At 53.8% G+C, this 19,738-nt stretch overlaps 2 protein-coding genes across 3 annotated transcripts; both read right to left on the reverse strand.

The window, feature by feature from the left end:
- Positions 1-2,508: 2,508 nt before the first annotated feature.
- On the reverse strand, positions 2,509-9,901 carry RPS19 (ribosomal protein S19). 2 transcript variants are annotated; one of them, XM_033844191.2, is made up of 6 exons: positions 9,820-9,901; positions 9,282-9,352; positions 8,908-9,008; positions 3,931-4,114; positions 3,446-3,500; positions 2,509-2,573 (listed from the first exon to the last, which is right to left on the reverse strand). In XM_033844191.2, exons 2-6 carry the CDS (start codon positions 9,350-9,352, stop codon positions 2,547-2,549), a joined length of 438 nt encoding a protein of 145 aa, XP_033700082.1. In that variant the 5' UTR covers positions 9,820-9,901; the 3' UTR covers positions 2,509-2,546. The 2 variants fall into 2 exon arrangements, with proteins under 2 accessions (XP_033700082.1, XP_033700087.1); XM_033844196.1 differs by lacking the exon at positions 9,820-9,901 and having other exon boundaries at positions 8,895-9,008.
- Positions 9,902-14,385: 4,484 nt separating this feature from the next.
- On the reverse strand, positions 14,386-19,508 carry DMRTC2 (DMRT like family C2). The gene is given in 9 exon segments (XM_033844028.2): positions 14,386-14,498; positions 15,425-15,599; positions 15,756-15,816; positions 16,621-16,747; positions 16,896-17,079; positions 17,343-17,419; positions 17,702-17,859; positions 17,946-18,173; positions 18,935-19,508. Coding segments are annotated over 9 exon segments (1,131 nt in total). The 5' UTR covers positions 18,943-19,508.
- Positions 19,509-19,738: the final 230 nt, after the last annotated feature.

Consider the following 19,738-nt stretch of genomic DNA (forward strand, 5'->3'; position numbering starts at 1 on the left):
GTCTTAGTTTTATGCCTTGCTTTACTTTTTAAGCTGGGTGGTGGGTTCATGGGTCTTATTTATTTATTTATTTTTGGCTGCGCGGGGTCTTCGTTGCTGCGCGCGGGCTTTCTCTAGTTGCGGCGAGCGGGGGCTACTCTTCGTTGCGGCGCATGGGCTTCTCATTGCGGTGGCTTCTCTTGTTGCGGAGCACGGGCTCTAGGCACGCGGGCTTCAGTAGTTGTGGCTCGTGGGCTCTAGAGCACAGGCTCAGTAGTTGTGCATGGGCTTAGTTGCTCCATGGCACGTGGGATCTTCCCGGACCAGGGCTCGAACCCGTGTCCCCTGCATTGGCAGGTGGATTCTTAACCACTGCGCCACCAGGGAAGTCCCATGGGTCTTTGTTACACTATTATGTATATATACTGTTTTGCATGCTTGAAGTATTTTTTTTTTTTAAAAAGGTGCAACTGTCACCCACACAGAAGAACATGGGCCTCAAGACTTCACACCTCCTGGGTTTGAATCTCAGCTCTGGTCATCTGAGCCTCAGTTTCTCTTCCTGTAATCTGGGCATAACCTCCCTACCTGTGAGGCTGTAAGAATATCACAGTGTGCTTAGCACAGTTCCTAGGACACAGTTCCTCTTCTCTGGCCCTCGGGCCTTCCCTCCTTCCCTCCAGGGACCCAGGTGTTCTGTTGGGTCCCTCTCTGTACAGCAGGTCATTAGCCCCTCTGTACTAAAGTTCTTCCTGTAACCCCCATGTAGGAAGACGTCTGGATCCAGACGCTGCAGCCCTTAGGAATTCACCTCCTTCAGCATCCTTCCTGGCTGAGCCGGTTTCCAGGCCCTCGACTGCCTCCCAGTGGCTGAAGCCGCCGCACTGTAGGCCCTCTCAGGCTCGCTGGCCTGCCTGGGCACCTCCACCTCCCGCTTACCCAGCACCCTGGTATCTGGCACTGTGAGCAAACCAGACGCTTGGCATTGCATTCCCAGGACGACCCTGGGAAATATCTTCATCCTCAATCAGCAAAAGAGGAAACTTAGGCCCCAAACAAGGACTGGCTGAAGGCCATGCCCAGGAGTGTAAGCCTTTGGGCCTCATTTTCCCCACTTCTAAGGGACAGTGCCCTGTAGTGGCTAGAGCCCGGGTCCAAATGCTGGCTTTGCCACCTCCTGGCTGTGGGACATCAGGCAAATTACCCAACCCGTGACTGATCTTCCCCATCTCCAAACTGCGCCTTTTGGTACCTACTTCACAGCGTATTAAGTGATATATTTATAAAGCACCTTGCACGTGGCAGGCTCTAGTCCAGTGTTTATTCAGCTCAAATCTTCCAGTCCTGACAACTTCCAGGCTGGGGGAAATGACACCTCCATCCCCCACTGGGTGCAGGGACTCTTTGGTTTGATACTTTCCATTTTGGACATCTCGGTGCATCAGGTGTGCCTTTGAGCCAAGACTCGGCACCTCCCCGAATCCCTCAGGTAGGGGTAAGCAGCTTTACAGGCAGGAGCACAAGGCCGAGGGTAAGTTTGCTCAAGGTCGCACAGAATTTTGGGCAGTGTTGGAATTTGAACCCAAGTCATTGGGAGTTCAAAGCCAGGCTTGGCACTGGAAGGAAATGGGTTTGATCTGAGGAGTAACTTGGGATGCGGGAACCTCAGGGGTCTTGGCCTAGCCAGCTCAGGCCCAGCATCTTAGTTTTCCCCAAATGGGAGGTGGGCCAGGTCTCAAAGCGTGGTAAGGGGACCCTTCCAAAGCTTAGCACCTGCCTACTGGAAGCCCTTTGCACCTCCCACCTGGGCCAGGAGACCAATCACAGGTGGGGCTCCCGTCCCATTAGTGCAAAGAGCCAATCACCATGCAGAACTGTGGTGGGGGGGGCGACACCACGAGGGCCCTGGGAACTTGGCCTCTATGCAGGGGCCATGCCCCTCCCTTTGGGAGGGAAGTAGCAGCCCCCTGCCGGCTGGGTCCCTGCTGCAGCTTCAGCACTGCATCCCAATTCTTGGGGCAGGTACAGCTAGCTCCATCTTACAGCAGGGCCCAAGCCAGAGATCCCCAAAGTGAAGGCTCCCGTGTAGGTCAGGAAAAGGACGTGTATACCAGGCAGGTCACCTTGGGCTGGAAGCACACGAAGGACCGCCCCGAGTGACGGCTTTCCCTGTCCACTTCCTTCCAGAGAAGCAGCACCCGAGCCCCAGGGCCCTCCTGTTTTGTTCCAGCAGGGTCCAAGGCTCCACGTGGGGCCACTGCTTGAACTTTCCGTTTCTTTTTCTGAGACCCGCAAAGGCAAGGTGTGGGAGAGGAGCAAGGGCCCCCTGGGTCTTGCACCACCGTCTCGCCCACTTGGGGCAGAACCGTGTGAACCTGGAAGGCCAGGCCTCAGGTTTCCGAGGCTGTTGAGTACCACAGCCATCCAGGAAAGGCCCTGGCCCCCCTCTTTCTCAAGGGAAGGGAAGTGCAGTGCAGCGCTCCTTCCTCTTGCCTGGCCACCCCCCAATCAAGAGACCCAGACCAGGACTACGAACGAGGCAGTTTATTAACCCAGCATCGTTTGTTCTAATGCTTCTTGTTGGCAGCTGCCACCTGTGGGAAAGATGGACAAACAGTTAAGATCAGCTGTGGGGTCTGTGTTCAAGCACGTCACAGTAGCTCCCCAGTAGCTATGGGATGCCAGGCACCCTGATTCGTGGTTTACATGTATTCATCTCATCCGATCCTCACAATCTTGGGTACCTCCCCATTTTACAGAAGGATAGAACTGGGACTCTCAAGGAAAGAGAGCGTTGTCGTGTGTTTCCAATCTGCCCATCACTCCACACTGCTGTTTGTGCCAGGCCCTGCTCTGCCCTGAAGAGCCACCTTCTCATTCCAGGCCACCCCAATCCCCAGAGGGCTGACACCTCCGTTCTCTTCTGACACTTAAGTGACTCAACAGTCCAAGACTCCCAGGAGGCCTGAGTCAAGAGGTCATGCCAGACCCCGGGGGCCTCTGTTGCCGTAGCTCATGGAATCGTCACCACCTCCCTCTGAGGTAGGCAAAAGCAGATCTCTCTACAGACGGGGAGCCTGGCTCCAGGTGAAGGGACTCTGGCCCAGGGTGTCTATAGTCAGTCAGCATCTGGATGGAGACCGGGGTTCTCAGGCATCCCAACACTCAGTAAACATGAAGACTAAGGAAGAAAACACTGCAGCCGGGATCAGAAGGCTGACCAGAAAGAGGGAGTCGCGTGTGCGGGAGTGTGCCCTGCAGAAGCCAGCCCGGCGAGCCGCACCCTGGGCCTCCCTTCACCCAGGCACCTGCATTTTCAACCAGCCCCCACAGGAAGTCTGTCAGAAACGTTCTTTCTCCTGCACCCTCCTCCCCTTGGCTGTGCCCTCCAGGGGAGGAAACTCCCATCTGACAAAACCCAGGCTCCAGAAACACCCAGGCGGTGACTGAGGTACCCAGCCCTCACCTGTCCAGCGATTCTGTCCAGATCTCTCTGTCCCTGAGGTGTTAGTTTGCGGCCCCTGTGGGAGAGAAGGGTCATATAGCCCCAGGTGAGTGCAGGCTCCCACCAGCATCCCTGATCCCTGCCAGGCCTCTCCTGGACACGAGCCAGGCTTTCCAAGAAGACACCTGGCCACAGGACCACATGACACCAGCCAAGTCCCACTGAGGTCCCTAGCCGGCTGCATTCCAACAAGCTGGAGGCTGGAGTGGGAGCTCCCCTGGGAGCTGATGGGGTGCCGTTTGTGCAAGCATTAGATCAAAAGCCCCGAAAAATCAATTGGGAAAAGCTAACGAGCAGGCTAATGAAAGCGGACAGTCGCTAAATTACCTTCCTGGAGCCTGGAGTAGTTAGCCAGAGAGGTCGAGGGGAAGCCCCGCGCTGTGCAGGATTCTGAAGAATCCCCTGCCTGGCTGGGGGGCAGGTGCACCGCCCCCCCCCCCACTTACCCATCTTGGTCCTTTTCCACCATTTTCAGCCCCTCCAGGGCCTGGAGGACCCGCCGGGCCACGCTCTTGGAGCCTCTGCTGAAGTGGCTGGGCATGACACCATTCCTCTGACGCCCCCCGTAGATCTTGGTCATGGAACCAACCCCAGCGCCGCCCCGGAGGTACAGGTGCCGTGCTGTGGAAGCTGGGTGGGAGGCAAGGGAGACTTGAGAACCCTTCTCAGGCAGAGAAGACGCTTCTCCACAGCTGAGGCAGCCTTAGGAAAGGGCCTTGCTCAAGGCCACAAATCTAGTTGTGTGCGGCAGCAGATTCTCATCTCACCGTTTTACAGTCAGGGAAACTGAAACGTGAGAATGCACGCCAAGCCCCCGTACCTGACCACCCCCCAGTTCAGGAGACTGGCGTGCACAGGCAGTGGAGGGACTGCCGTAGCCACGTGACCAGGCAGGCAACCCACCCCCGCAGGGACTTGCTTAGCTGTTAGTGCCCAGCTGCGCTGCGAGGTGGACCTGAGGTTCTGTGGGGAGAGTCTAGCAAATGTTTAAGCCGTGACTGTCCCCCTTCATCTGCCTGGGAGCTCTGAAGGGCAGCAGAGCTGGAGAAGAGACCTACTGATCCTCCCACACCCCAGCGCTGGAGAGCTTAGGTAACAGTGGTAGCAGAGCTGACATCCTATGCAGCGGATGTTCCCAACCTGGAAGGTGCGTCACCCACTCTGTGGACTGGGATTCTGGTCCCTTGACGGGCTTGGGCAAGTCCCTCACCCACCCTGGCCAGCCTCCTTGGAAATCCTCTTCTGTTCAACTGGAACACGTGCCTGCCAAGCCCTATGCCATCTGCTTTTCACTCTCTCCTGAGGCAGTAACATGGCCTTAGCAGCCCGCCCGATACTGTGGCCTTGGCAAGTCACCTACCCTCCTCACCTGAGAACCAGGACAAAAAGTACCTCATTGAGCGCTACTGTGAAGATGCCATGAACGCGTCAGGTGCTACTTTCCTGTATGGAAAAGGTTAAACTCCACAGAGTACTCCTGGGCTCACACCACAAGCTCCGTAGGGACAGCCCCTCCAGAAGGTTCTGCTCTTCTACCTCAGGGGGCCACTGAGGTTTGAAGAACTGGGGCCCAGGTGCTGGCCATCACACAGCCCTGCCTGGCTGAAAGCTCAAAGGTAGGGATTCAGATCACCCCAGAGACCAGCACGTTAGATTCCCCTTAGTCCTGAAGATGAACGGGGGAGCCGAGGACTCATTCCTTCAATAATGACTTGCGCCAAGAGTCCCGGGGCAATGGGCCATCTCCATGACCCGCCAGTGTCCTGAGCTGGGGGGAGGGGGAAGTGGCCAGGTGAGGTAGGCTCCTCCTTCCCTCCAGCTGCCCCTCCCAGAGCAGTTCCTGCGCACAACTTGTTCTCAGCCTCTCTCCTGCCCTCTAAGACCGTCTCCGGATACAGCCACAGGCTTCAGGGGCCAACAGTGCAGCACAAACCATGGCCACTTCTCCAGGACCACCGTGCAGCCTCTCCCTGATACCACTGCCTTTGTCCTCCGCTCACTTTAAAACCACTCTCCTTGGTTCTTTTCGTCCTCACCCCACCCCCAGATCAGGGATCTGTCCCTCCTCCAGGCACCAAGCAGCCCACCCACTGCCAGGATCAAGAGTCACCTGTTACAAGCCACCCCCCCACAATCTTTCTGCCAGGTGTGACCTCACGGAAAACTCGCCTTGAAGACCAGTGCAAATGCCCAACAGCTACGGCCACCCCCCCTGCACCTGTCTGGTCACGCCCTGGCTCTAGGTGGAGATCTGCCCTCCCACTTGGGCTGCAGAAGTAAGAGCCTTACGAAGGGGCTGAGATGAACACTCCTAATTTCACGAACGCCTGGAAGAGGCTGCACACTAGAAATGAATCTTGCTGAACCAGGACCAGCGCTCAGCCCAATCTCAGCACGGAAAGGGGCAGGCTGTCTGGTACATGGGGTCTGAACCCCAACACTGCTCCCTGTGAGCTGCGACAGAGTCCACCCCCTTCAAGTGGTCTGCGCCATGGTACTAAGGGGAACAACTTACTTCAACCCTGAGCAGTGACTGGCAAGGAACAAACTCCAATAAAGCTCAACCTTAGTTTCTCCCAGGGGGAGCTTCACGTCTTTCTTAATGACGCATAAAATTATCTGGTGCGGGAGAATTCCCTGGTGGTCCAGTGGTTAGGGCTCTACCCTTTCACTGCAGGGGCCTGGGTTCAATCCCTGGTTGGGGAACTAAGATCTTGCAAGCTGAGCAGCACGACACACACAGACACAGACACACCACTCAGGCGCCCCAATCCCACAGCTGCTCACTCACCGCTGGACACCTACTGAGACACACACTGTGTTCTTATCCTTACCTCCCCCCCAAGCAGACCCTTCTGAGAACTGAGGTCAAGAAGCCTGTCTAGGGCCACACTGCACCACTCCCTTTCAAAGCCCTGCAGTGGTCCCCCCTTGACACTGCTCCTCCCCCAGAGCACTCTCCCCACTCCCCTGAAACAGGCTCGCTCTATCTCTACACCTCACCCCTCACACACACTGCCCCCTACACCACTGCCTGGTGAGTCCTCTCCCCTACAGGTCTGCAGCTCTTGCGCACCACCCTCAAGGCCCTGCCATCTCCCTCTGCCCTCTGTATCCCCCATACCTGAGGTCAATAGCTGCCCACACCGTGCTGGCTCGTATATGGCTCCAGAATTTGACCCCTGTTGCCCTCACTGCCAGAGCTCAGCCTCCCAGGACAGGTCGCTATCCCACTGGCTTCAGCTCCAAACCCCCGAGGGGGCCCACGATCCAGAGCAGGAAAAGCAAATACGGCAGACTGTGGTTTTGGAGTCAGCCTGCCACACCCTCCCACGGCCGTCACCGGTCTGTATCTCACTTTCCTCCTGGGTAAATGACTATCTCCTATGACTCCACTTGTCCAGAGTACGCACTGACCAAACTAAGTGGGAGCACTCTAGACTCCAACAGAGGTCGGCAGACTTTCCCTGTAAAGGGTCGGAGAGTAGACCATGTAGCCTGTGGCATCGGCAACGCTCACCTGTCATGATTTTATACAAACAGGCATGGCTGTGCCCCAACAACGCGCACACAACACACCCTGGTCTAGAACCCTTACACTGTGCCACTAGGGCAGCTGGGGAACTGAAGTCAAAAGCGAGCGTTGGAAATGCCAAGGGAGAGCAGCAGGGCAGGCAGAGGACGCACACCCAGCGTGATGTGTTGGCGAAGGCGCGCAGTGGGCAGAAAGGGGCCGCAGCAACTGTAGAGACGGCCAGCAGGCTCAACTCGGTGTGTGTTACCCAGGGTCCTTTCCCCATTTCCCCGTAATCTCTCCCCACCTAAAAAATAAAGTACAAAACGCTGCCAAGGGGACAGAGCTGCCCCCACCTCCAATCATGACAAGAGTCAGGTAGACTGTGGCAACAGCAGCTGGCAGACCACAAGCATGTTAACCTCCCTGACATCAACTGCAAATCGGGAAGTTTTTGTTAGGTACAGGTTATACAAAATATGCGTATTCACCTCATCAAATGGGAAAAGCTACGAGATTCTTTCTCCTCATCTTAGATCCAAAGTTGCCTTGCTTGACCTATCGGCTCTTGAGGCATCACCAAAGAGCAGTCAGGACCAGGCATGCCTTGCTTCCCAAGATGGGTGGATGACAGAGGTAGTGGTGGTCTCGTCCAGGCCCCGCCACCACTGATTGTGTGCCCGGGAGGTCAAGTCAGCTCCCCTTCACCAGACCCATTTTTCTGCCCAGATATGCTACCCATCCCACTCATCTCACAGACTTGACCTTTTAGTCCTCAGGGGTCAGAGACTGTAGCTGAGCATGCTGGCCCCTATGCCCAGTCTAGGGCCTGAAAGATTGGCCCACCATCTACAAAATACTTCATGCTCCGAGGTGCTGGGCACCTTATACCAAGGCCAACTCTTCTCAAGGTCATTCTGGAGTTTTGTCCAAACTCTGCTTCCCACCTACAGACAAGCTCTGGTCAGGACAGAGCCCCCACTTCACACAGGATGGCTGAAGACAAGAGAGGCCGAGAGCCTTTAGTGAAAGCCCTGTGCAGAGGCCGCCACCTTGGCACAATCCAGCCTTGAACCCCATCCCCTACTCCCAAGGTAAGCCTCCATGGGGGTGACCGGAGAAACTTGAAACATTAAAGACAGATGAGGCAACACTAGCACTAGCACTACGCAATCAGGGGCTACACTTAAAATCAGCCCTTCAGGGGCTTCCCTGGTGGCGCAGTGGTTGGGAGTTCGCCTGCCGATGCAGGGGACATGGGTTCGTGCCCCGGTCTGGAAAGATCCCACATGCCGCGGAGCAGCTAGGCCCGTGAGCCATGGCCGCTGAGCCTGCGCGTCCAGAGCCCGTGCTCCGCAACACGAGAGGCCATGGCAGTGAGAGGCCCCCGTACCGCAAAAAAAAAAATCAGTCCTTCAAAGTCATTACTAAAGGATTAATAAGAAGATAAAAAAAGGGACCAGTACAGGGTGACCATAAGGTTTTCTTCAGGACACTTGAGGCTTGCCAAGATCTAGAGCAACGAGTGACCTGATCAGATCTCCAGCCCCTTAGTTACGAACAACTCATTTAACGAGACAGTCTAGTGTGACGATCTGAACAATAAAACAGACCCATAGGCATTAAAAGGACAATGCCTCTCTCTAAAATGAACCACCTCCAGGCAAAATACGAACACCCTACTCATTTGTCCCTGGGTCCCCCACAAGACTCAGAGGAAAGCACAGGTCCTCACGTGAATCTCTTACAAATGAAGAAACAGATTCAGAGTACAAAATAATTGAATGTCACAAAAAACATGCAGTGATAAAGTCAAAGATTTCTCTCTTGTTATTTCTGGGGGCAAGTAAGAGCTCACAAAGGGGACACCCAGCCCCCCACGCCCCAGCCAAAGGCCCCAGTTCCTCACCAGCTCGTGTGTAGAACCAATTCTCATCATAGGGAGCGAGCTCTTTATGCTTGGCCAGCTTGACAGTGTCCACCCATTCAGGGACTTTCAGCTTCCCGGACCTGGGACCAAGACAGCGAGAAAGGCACAATTCAGGAATCTCCACAAACTCCATCCCAATTCGCTCCCCTCAACACAACTGTAGATCAAGAAGAGCCCAATGTGTCCCAAAATACAAAGAGACTGAAACTCAAACACAACTCAGGCCTCATGTAGAAAGGATGGATCCCACAGAGACCTCCAACAAGCCTCCCCAGACTGAAAGCCTGCGGGCGCTGAGGGATCAGGCAAAGGCGACAGCCTCCACCCACTCGGACCGCAATCCCCACACTCACTTTTTGAGGAAGGCTGCCAGAGCTCTGACGAACTCCTGCTGGTTCACGTCCTTTACAGTAACTCCAGGCATCTGCGGGAAAAATCGAGCATGTGAACACAAGATTGATGGAGACGACTGACAAGGGTCGGGGGCCAGCCCCAACGCGATCTAAACCGTCGCACTCTCCTTACTTCCGAAGGCCCTACTTCAATTCCCCGCTTTAAAGACCCCTGCGCCTGTGGGTCCTACAGAACTCACTGACGCCCATGGTCTCTCCGGGTCGCACGAACACTACCTGCCCCCGTTTGTGAAGACGCTGTATGACCCCAACCCCTGATTCTGGGGTCCCCCGCATTCCCCGCTGCCCACCAAGGCCAGCCTCGGTTCCCGGAGAGCGCGAACCAGACATGCCCGGGCCTGCAGCTCGCACGTGGCCTCAACTCCAGGGGGCGGGGCGGCCCCGCGCGGGTACCCCTGAGCTCCCAGGCACACGCTCCGGGATCGCGAATCGGGCCCCGACACCCCGCACCCGGTTCGGACCGGAGCACTCAGCTTACCGTGCGGCCTCCAAGCTGCCAGCCAGGGAAAAGGGAGCAACGGGGTTTCCCGGGCGCACAAGTCGGGCGTTGGTTATCGCGAGAGTTCCGAGAACTCGCGAGAACGGGGTTAGGAAAAAAGCGGCCGCGCCTCTCTCAGGGCAAATGTGGCTTCCCCTCCTTGAACGTGGGAGGGTGTGGCGTGAGGGCGGAGGCTTGTTTCCTCCCCGCCCTTCCTTCTCCTGCAGCTTGAGGAGCTCTCGTCTTGAGTTGGAGGGAATCTAGCTTCGTTTGCGTTGATCATGCATGGAACAAACAGCGGCGGAGACTGTATCTCCTGGCGGAAGTTATGGGTGGGCAGGAAAGAGACCTGGCTACTCCTGGCGCCACCAGCGGGACGACCACTTTTCCGGGTGGAAGTGGCTTTTCTGGCCGGAAGTGGGGCTAGTAAGGGCGGAACTGTGACCGTGAGACCAGGGGAAGGGCAGCGAAGAAATGTGGCCACCACCTACCCTTCCTCAACCAGCAGTAACTCGCGAGAGCGGAAGGGGACGGAAGCCGCACCCTTCTTAGGGCGGAAATTGCTTCACCACAGCCCAGGAGAGCGGAGTGGGAATGAGGCAGTGGAGGCGGGGAGCAGATAAGGTCAGGGGCAAAGGGACAGAGGCGGGACCTTCCGAGAAGCTCAGCTCTGCCTCCTAGCGCCTGAGTTTCTTCGCAGTTAGTGCACACATATTAATTCTATCATCAAATACTTTTTGTGTGCCTACTCTGTGCAAGGCACAGGTAAACATTATGTAGTATTACGTGCATTATCTAGTTTAATCCTTCTAAGGTCCAACACCCAAGAACACAAAGAACACACCTGTGGTTTGATAAAGTTGCTAACTTGCTGCAAGGAGAAAACTTTTTTTTTTTTTTTTTTGCTGTGCGCCGGCCTCTCACTGTTGTGGCCTCTCCCGTTGTGGAGCACAGGCTCCGGACGCACAAGCTCAGCGGCCATGGCTCACGGGCCCAGCCGCTCCGCGGCATGTGGGATCTTCCCGGACTGGGGCACAGAACCCGTATCCCCTGCATCGGCAGGCGGACTCTCAACCACTGCGCCACCAGGGAAGCCCAAGGAGCAAGCATTTAATGTGAATCCTAATGTAAACCATACTGTGTCAGTGTAGATTCAGCCGGTGTAACAAATGAACCACTCTGGTGTAGGATGCTGGTAGTGGGGGAGGCTGTGGGAGGGCCGGGGGACTATGAGAACTCTTACTTTCTGCTTAATTTTGCTGTGAACTTAAAAACTACTCAAAAGAAAAAAAACCCACCTCTTAAAAAGTGGTTCGAGGGTAGGAAGTTGTTTATGTTGTGATGAGGGGAGAGGCCACGTTAGAGTACATTAACTCTGTAGGAAAAAGAAATTCCTAAGCAATCAAGACAGCGTGGTTCACTTAGTCATCTATTCTGAGAACCCACAGAGGAGCTGCACGCAGGCCCTGCCCTCTGAGAGTACTTATTCTTGGAAGGGAAGACATAGTTGGACAGAGACGGGCACAGCTCAGGGTGATCAGGCCTGCAAACTGCGGGCCAAGGGCCCCTAAGGAATGTAAGGAAGTCTACCTAAGGGGCTTATCAGAGACATTGTCAGATGAAAAGGATGGGGGTCTATGCAGGGCATGGGTTATAGGACTGTCCATGTGTCTATATTGGCGGCTGCAGAGCCAGCTACACAATGGGACGGGGATACAGAATGAGGTCTACATGGCCCAGGCAATGAGGGTCTGAGTAGAGAAACTGGATGGGCATGGGTGGTATGATGTTGATTCTACATTGCTCAAGGAGTGTGGTCTGGAGTGGAACAGGTTCACATAGGGCTGACATGAAAGGAAGCATGGATTCCCAAAGGGCAGAATGTAAAATGAGCTCCTGATGTGAAACATGGGTGTCTGTGGGGGAGACTTGTTTGGAGAGAGGAGCAGGATGGTGCTTCACATTTGGAACCTCACTGGTTATTTCTGCAGAACATCAGGATGGTACATGAAGGAAGCTTAGAAGAGGGATGATTTACTCAGTACCCTATTGGACCTGGGCAACACCTTTCCTCACCTGGCAGTGGGTAATGGGAAAGGAAGTGACACATGAAACAGTGCTCACAGTCTATTGGCTTTAATCTCCAAAGGCTGGTCAGAGGCCAAGGGCCCGCTGGCTCCCCACAACCACAGGAGAAGGATGCTGCAGCCAGAGGAGCATGAGCAATTTGTAAATGTGCCCTTTTCCCCACAGCTGACCTCTGCAGAGCCTCCACCCTTCTCCCTCAGGCACCAATGGGGAAGCCCTGACAATCTGATAGACAAAGTAGGCCTAGCCAGTAGTGTAAAAAGCCCTGCCAGATCTGACAAGAAGGGGAGATGGGCTGCAGAGAAATGGTCTGTGAAGAGTGGCCTGCCCCAGCTCCTTCCTCCAGTCTCATCACTTTTTTTCCCCTCCCTTTTCTCATCCTTTAACCTCAAATTATACTTTCTCTTTTACTCTTCCCAGCTGTGTGAGCTTGGTGTACTGGGGACCTTTGGTCAGCCCTGAGTAGCAGGGTCTTAGCCACGTTGCATGTTGCAACGCTTCCCTCCCCCCTTGACTATGTGGGCTTGGTTTTCTGTCACTGGGAGAGCATGGCACAGCAAGGTTTAGGCAGGTCTATTAAGGGTCAATCACACATCTAAGTTAAAACAAGGTCAGGGAAGGAAGGTGTGAAGCAGACTTTGGGCTTTGGTTATCTTGCACTGAGTCCTGGGAAGTGTTGGAGATTTGTTGCTCTGTAATGTTAGAATTAGAAGCAGCTCACCTTCTCAAGGCCCCAAACTAGAAAGAGCAAGTTGTAATTGGATGCCATCACCATCAATTATCTTGAATAAAAAGAGGTGTAGGTAACATTAGGAAAAAGAATCAGTGATCAGGCACGTCCCTTGAACTTTCTGTTTGGCCCTTCTAAGAGTAGAAATGGGGATGGGGGTCTCCGAGTCTTCATATCTTTGGAATAGCTCACCAGGTCTTCACGTGCTTGGAACAGTTCAAGGAGAAGGACTTGACAGCAGAGGACTAAGAAACAAACGTGAGTAAGACATTATTACTTACTGCTATCTTGAGTAGAAAAATAAAGACTTTTTGAAAAACCCTCGGGACTTGTGTCTGTCTCCTGGAGTCCTGAATTTTTCACTCTATGTATTATAAAAATTACCTATTGATTTGGGGCCTGGCAAGGAAGGAACCTTTCTCCAATATTTGCCTACAAATTTTCACTAAAATACTTGGGCAAGTCACTTTATCTCTCTAAGGTGTTCCTTTGTTTGTAAAATTGGAGTAATCGTGCATAGCTTACAGAGTTGCTGTGAGGATATATGTGAATTGCATAGAGTGTGTACTCAATAAATGATAATAACTGTCACTAACGTTTTATAGGTCCTTCAGAACTTAGATACATGAATCTCTCTAGTTCAGGAAAAACCCTTGATAAAGACTTAACTTGATTCTTCCTGTACTGATTGGTCTCAGTCTCCCCGTTTGAAAAATGTTACGTTAGATTAGCATTAAGTTGACATTCCATTGACTAAAGCTGGCCTAAAGATATGTCTTGTTTGACCTACATAGGACTTAAAGAAGAAAACTGAGCCAACATTTGAAAATTAAGATGTTTTAAAAAGAAATCTAGTTTTCCAGCTTCTCTTGAAAAATCAGAAGATATGGCAATCCGGAGCCCACGTTCCTGCCTGGCAACAATCCACTAGGGCCAAAAGGAAGCTACCTTCTTAGGTAGGGCATGCATTCTCAGTTTTCCAGGGCTCCTCTGGCCTTCTTTACTCATTTATATGATCTGCTTGGCCCTGTAGGTATTTCCACTTGTGCCCCTCTGGGCAGCTGGAAACTGTCCATGCTTGGCACAGAGCAGTCACTTAATTATTGAGTCAGTGAATCACCTACCGTGTCTGCCTACCACTCTTTCTTATCTGGCCATAAAAAGAAATCCAAGTTTGTAGTTATTTGTGGTAGTTACTGAATATCTGATTTTCACTTTGGGAAGTGAATTGAACAAGTCCTTTCTGTCAGTCAGAATAAACTAGGTTAGGCTGCGGTAGCAAACAATCCCCACATCTCAGTGGCTTAAAACAATACAGGTTTATTTTTTGCTTACTCACACAAACCTAGATACAAAATGAAAATTCTCTCCTGTTTTCACATGCATGGAGACAGACATGAGTGCACAGGTATATACAGAATCACACGTCAAATAAATACCCTGGAACATGAACTCATGCAAAAATCTATTTAGATACTGGTTAACTTAAACTGCACAACTTTCTCTTTGTTGGGGATTTTAAAAGGTCCCAGGATCCGAGGAAGGTAAAAGAATATCCCTCTTCAGCCAAGGAAATGGCCATGCTACAAAAGGAGCCAAAAGCTAACAAAGCACCTGAAAGCTTTAAAACAAGCCTGAAGCTTGTGCTACATTAAATTCCATGCATAAATCTGTAAGTAAAATACCAAATATGCAATGCCTGCAGGCTGTTGCCCCCCTACCCCAGTGAGGCCTCCACCTCTGGGCTTCTAGCTCAGGAGGGAGATGGATCCCAGATGCCCAATATGTAGAGCCACGGAGGGGGCTGGACTGGGTCAGAGAGAGGGGACAACAGGCTGGAATCCTCCTTCTTCAGCAGGAGCTACAGACAGGAAGGAAGGGGGCAGGACCAGGTCACATCTATTTCCCCTCCCAGCAAACCCTCTCGTTTTACCCCATCTAATCCAGGCCCATCTTTCTTCACCTGGATTATAGCAAACACTTCCTCCTCACTGATTTTCCCACTTCTAGTCTTGCCTCATCCAATCCCTCCATCACAGCCACCATACGTGTCTTTCTAAAGCTCAGGGATTCAGAATATGTCCCTTACTCAGAAACATTCCCTTGCTCCCCTTCATGTACAGGTGCTTGTCTAGATGCCCAAGCCTGGCATGCCAGACCTCCATGATCAGAAGCCCCTCCATACTCATCTGCTTCTGTTCCAGCAGTCCCTCCAGTCCCACACAGCATGTCCAATCCACCATTTTGGACAAGAGAAATCTCAGCCTTCCCTCTCTGTCCCCATAGGTGTTTCTCATGCCTCAAGATTCCTCTAGTTCTCTCCAGGTTTGTCACTGAGCTTTCTGAAGGCATCCAGGTTTCCCAAATAGAATGGAAGCTCCTTGAAGGCAGTTATCAAATCTCCTTCCAGGCCAGACCCTTGTTACCTCTTCAGTCCCTCTCCAGACTTCAGCAGGCAGTTTGGGTCCAGAGAAAAAACCTTGGCTGGAGTCAGGAGAACAGGCTTTGCCACTGTCTTGCTATATGCACTCAGGCAAGTCCCTGCCTCTCTCAGGGCCTCACTTTCCTTGACATCAGGGCACTGGACATTTGCTTTTGAGTACAAAAAGGATAAAACAGATTCACTGAATAACTCTCAACTGTAATCCCAGGGGCTAGGTTGAAAAGCTTGGGGCCTGGGCCTGGGATCTTGAACTTCCTGATCTATTTGGTTAGTCCCTGCTTACTCCAGTACCTCCATTTCTCAGTCATGCCTATCCCATCCCCTCCTTTTAAGGAACAGGTTACCTGGTGGGCCACAGGGGTGGCGCAGGGAAATCCAGGCATGGTTGGAAGGACCAGAAGGGGTCAGGCGGGGAGCCTGAAACGAATCTTTCAGTCCCATAAGAGCCTCGGCTGCCTCCCACTGCAGCTGCCACTCTGAGGGGTCAGAGGTCCAGTCCAGGCGAGAGGCTCTGGGGGCCTGCAAAGGAAAGAGAGAGAAGCAGACTGGGAATCCCCACTTCTGCCCACCCTCCAGGTGCTCCCTCTGCCCCTGGTTACTTCATTATCCCCTACTCTTCCCTTCCCCAAGCTCAACTTCCTCCCAGGGTCCTGGGTCCCAATTCTTCCCCAGGACCTGTGGCTGCAGCAGAAGCGGGTCTGGGGTGCCACAGGGCTGAAGTTTCAGAGTCGAGCATCTGGAAATAAGGAGAAAAGATGCCAGGGGGATTAAACATGGAAAGACAGGTACACATGGAAACAGGGGCAGGATTTTGCTATGTTCTGATCTGGGAATCTGAGTGCCTGCTGGGTCATTAGGCTTTGTGGCCTTGGGCAAGTCCCTTCCTCTGTTATGGCCTGCTTTGTTTTCTGTAAAATGAAAATATCTGTCAGCTTCTTCCTACCAGGGCTACTGTGAGGATTATGGGAAATAATTGGTGTCCGCTAAAAAAAAAAACCTGACAAAACATCTAGAGGGATTGAGGTGACTGTTCCTGCCCTACCAGAGTCTGGTTTCCTTCCCTCCTAGTTCCCCAATCGCTATGGAACTTGAGGAGCAGCTTGGCTCACCTTTAGGAGGCTTTCTCTAATGGCCTTTGGCCTCTCTTCTAGGCCTCTGAGGCTCTTAGCAGCATGTCATCCCCCCCCCCGCCCCCCCACCCCACCCCCACTTCAGCAGGCAGTTCAACCCTATCTTATCTGTTTAAGTGGATTTAATAGCCACTACTTGTTTAAGGCCAGGGCTTGTGCTAGGTGTATTCCATATATTATTGCTAATTCTCATTATTACCAAGAAGTAGTAGTGTCTCTGATTTACTGACAGAAAAAAAGGCTTAGAGAGGTAAAGATACTTGTACAAAGGTTCACAGCTAGGCAATGGCAGACCTAGGAGAGCTCTGCCTCACCCATTAGTCTGTGACCTTTTCTTCTTCTTTATCTACTATGGTATCCAGCACAGGGTTAGGCACATCATAAACACATATCTTTTTCTCCCTACTCACGTGTGGGGCAGGGTAGAGGGCCCTTGGGATTCTCCAGAAAGAGGAGCCATCAGTATTGGGCGAGATCCTGAGCAGGCTGGGAGGGGCTCATGAGAGGGCAGCCAGAGGGCAGTGCCACGGTCAAAGCCTAACGAGGGTAAGAGAATGCAGAGCGTATGCAGAGGTCATGGCTTGTCTTCCCTCTTCCTACCCTGTATCTTTTTCCTCTTGTCTTTCTGATACAGTGGTACCTAGTCATTCACATATCTCTTGAATTAACGTTGAATTCATCTTACCAGGGAAAGGATGCAGAGGGACAGCAGGTTCTTGGCATAGCAAGCGGCACACCACTGGGGTTGGTACGGAAAGGCCTGGAGGCAGCCAGTGTCCAGTGGCCAAAGGGCCTGGAGGCACTGGAGTCCGGGGCAAAGGCAAGGCTTCTGGGGGACAGCTGAGCAGCAGAGGCCCCTGGGAGTTCTCCTGCAGGGGGCATAGGTTGGAGTCAGGTACAAGGCTGGAGAAGGAATGGGTATGTTCCAGGATGTAGGTAGGACCCCAAAACTTTAGAGCTTGAAGGGCCATAAAATCCCACCGCTTCATTTTGTCCATGGAATAGAAGTGATTTGCCCAAGATGACACAGCAATTCAGGGCTGGACCTAGAACCCAGGTGCTGAAGGCATACAGGAAGGGATCTGGGCAGGGGCTAAGACAGGGGTCCCCTCAGGGCCCAGTTTTTCCTTACCTTCTCAGGGGGTGTCAGTGCCAGTGGGACTGCCCTATGGGGAGTCTGAGGCTGGGGTGCTATGTTCTCCTTTGCAGCTGTGAGAGACCAGGGAGAGCTTTGGTGAGCTCTTTCTCCTGAGGGCCATCCCACTCCAACCCCAAACTGAATTATCTCTCTCGGTCCCATTTCTACCCACAGACCTCACCGCATCCTCCCAACACTTAATCACATTTTATAGTTGGGGAGGGTGAGGCCCAGAGAATAGAAACACCTTGCCCCAGGTCGCGCACCAATTCAGTGGCAGGACTGGGACTCTTTTTCCTACTTAGGCTTTCCCTGCCCACATTCCTGCCCTGGCCCTGGCCAGAGACACTCACGGTGGAGCCTTGGTTGAGTGACTCCCTTCTTGACACTGCCGGGAGCTTTGGGAGGAGCCGCCCCTTTCCTCATCTGCCCCCGAGCCAGGTGCCGCTTCAGCTGCGCCTCCTCCTGCCTACGCTGGGCCACCTGGGCAGCCATGACTCTTCGGCGCTCCCTAAAGAGGGGGTGGCGAGTCAGAAGGCAGGTCAGCCGCCTTTCGGATGAGGCCCATCCTCTCCCTTCCCTGGATCTCATACTCACAAGACGAGGACACATTTGTGACACTTGCAAGCCTGAAAGAGGCAGAGGCGCTTGTGGCCCTTGAGGTGGGCAGTGACACCGTGACTGCGGCAGCGGGCGCACGTTGGAGAGCGACTGACAACTCTCCTGGGGACGAGCTCCCCGCCCTGGGGGGCTCTAGTCTCACCCCCTGTGGCAGAGTCTGAGGGGCAGTGGTGGACAGCAGGCATTTCATTGGGTTCCATGTATCTAGGGGCAGGAGTGGGGGGTCAGGGTGGACACGTGGGCCCTCTCCTGACCAGCCCTCTTGCCTCTGGGAGGCCACGCCTTAAGGATTTTTCCATTTCGCCCACTCCTGGACTCAGCTGTCACCCTTGAGTCTCCCCTGGCTTTCTCCTTCTTCACTTTCCTCAGGCATCATCTTTCCCAAGAACCTCTCTCTTTCCTTTCTTGTGTATCTTTCGATCCAAACATTATTCTCCGCTCACATGTTCCTTTCCAGGCAGAAATCCCAGTTTGGGGCATACTCGCGCACTCTCACGCCCTCTGCAGCAGTTCTTACACCCGCCTTCCACCAACACCCCATTCCCACAGTTTCCCCGGCATTCTCTTCAACAATTATCATCCCTCCCTCCTGCATTTATCCAATTCCCACACATAACGTTTATGCTCCCCTTTCAATTCTTAGCCTCACGTATGCCCTGCAATTCAATTTCTCCCCCGCAGCCCTTTTAATCAGACTGCTCCCTTGCACCTCAGTAACTACATCTTTCTCATGGATCCCTTGCCTCACTTTCAAGAATTATTTTCATTCCTTCAGCAAAGGTTTACTGAGCCCCTTCCATGTGCCAGGCCCTGATCGAGGCCCAAAGCCCCCTCCCAACGGCCCAAATTCCTCTCTTGCACCCACACGCCTTCCAAACTAAGGCAAACCCGCGCCGTCGCTGCGCCCGGCCTTTACGCGCCTTTGCCCATTCCCATCAAGCAGCCTCGAACCGCGCCTGCCACACCTCCCCATGCATCTGTTCCTCGCGTGCACCCCCTTCTGCAGCTGTCCCCGCGGCCTCGCCCTGCTCCAGGGTCCCAGGGAGGGCTCGGGGCTCAGGGAGCGCGCCCAGCGGCCTCGGTGGGGGATGGGCGAAGGGGCCGCGAGGACCGTTAGTGGGGAGGCGACCGTTGTCTGGGGCAGGGAGTCCAGCGCAAGACAGGGAGGGGAAGAGACGGGAGGGGCGGGGTCGCGTTCGCGTCGTCAGCCGCGGTTACCACAGCCTCGAGCGAAGTCAGACTCAGGATGAGGTGAAAGAAGGTGGTGGGGCAGTGGGGTGAGGAATGGCCTCGCTCGCGCCACTTTTCCCGCCCCTTCTTACAAGGACCAATGAGCTTCAAGCGGCGCCTTCTGCCGCCGAGGCGAGCGACCAGTGCGCTTCAAGATCCTTCACTGACGGCCCGCCCCTTTACCTCCGGCCCGCTTCTCCTCGCGCCAGACTATCAGGCCAGCCAATAGAGCGTCGAGTTGAGTCTCGCGACACTTCTCCCTCCTTGTGTGATTTGCCTTCCCAGACTGTTCTTTCCCTTTTTGGGGAGGTGGCCAATGGGGCGTCGAGTAACGCTTCCAGGACGAGGCTGGCCCTGCCCCCCCAGGAACGGCTGCCCGGCCCGCCCTCCCGCGCACGCGCAGTCTCGCCCTCCTGCCAGCACTGCAGGGAGGGCGCCTCTTGAGCGTTTGTCTTCGACTCTGCGCGGGCGGTTACTCTTTGCTGTGTGGATGCCCGTGCTTTCGCACTTCTTTCCCGCTGCCCAACTCCCGATCTACC

The sequence above is a fragment of the Tursiops truncatus genome, chromosome 19 (genome assembly GCF_011762595.2).
Source record: "Tursiops truncatus isolate mTurTru1 chromosome 19, mTurTru1.mat.Y, whole genome shotgun sequence".
NCBI classification, from domain to species: Eukaryota; Metazoa; Chordata; class Mammalia; order Artiodactyla; family Delphinidae; genus Tursiops; species Tursiops truncatus.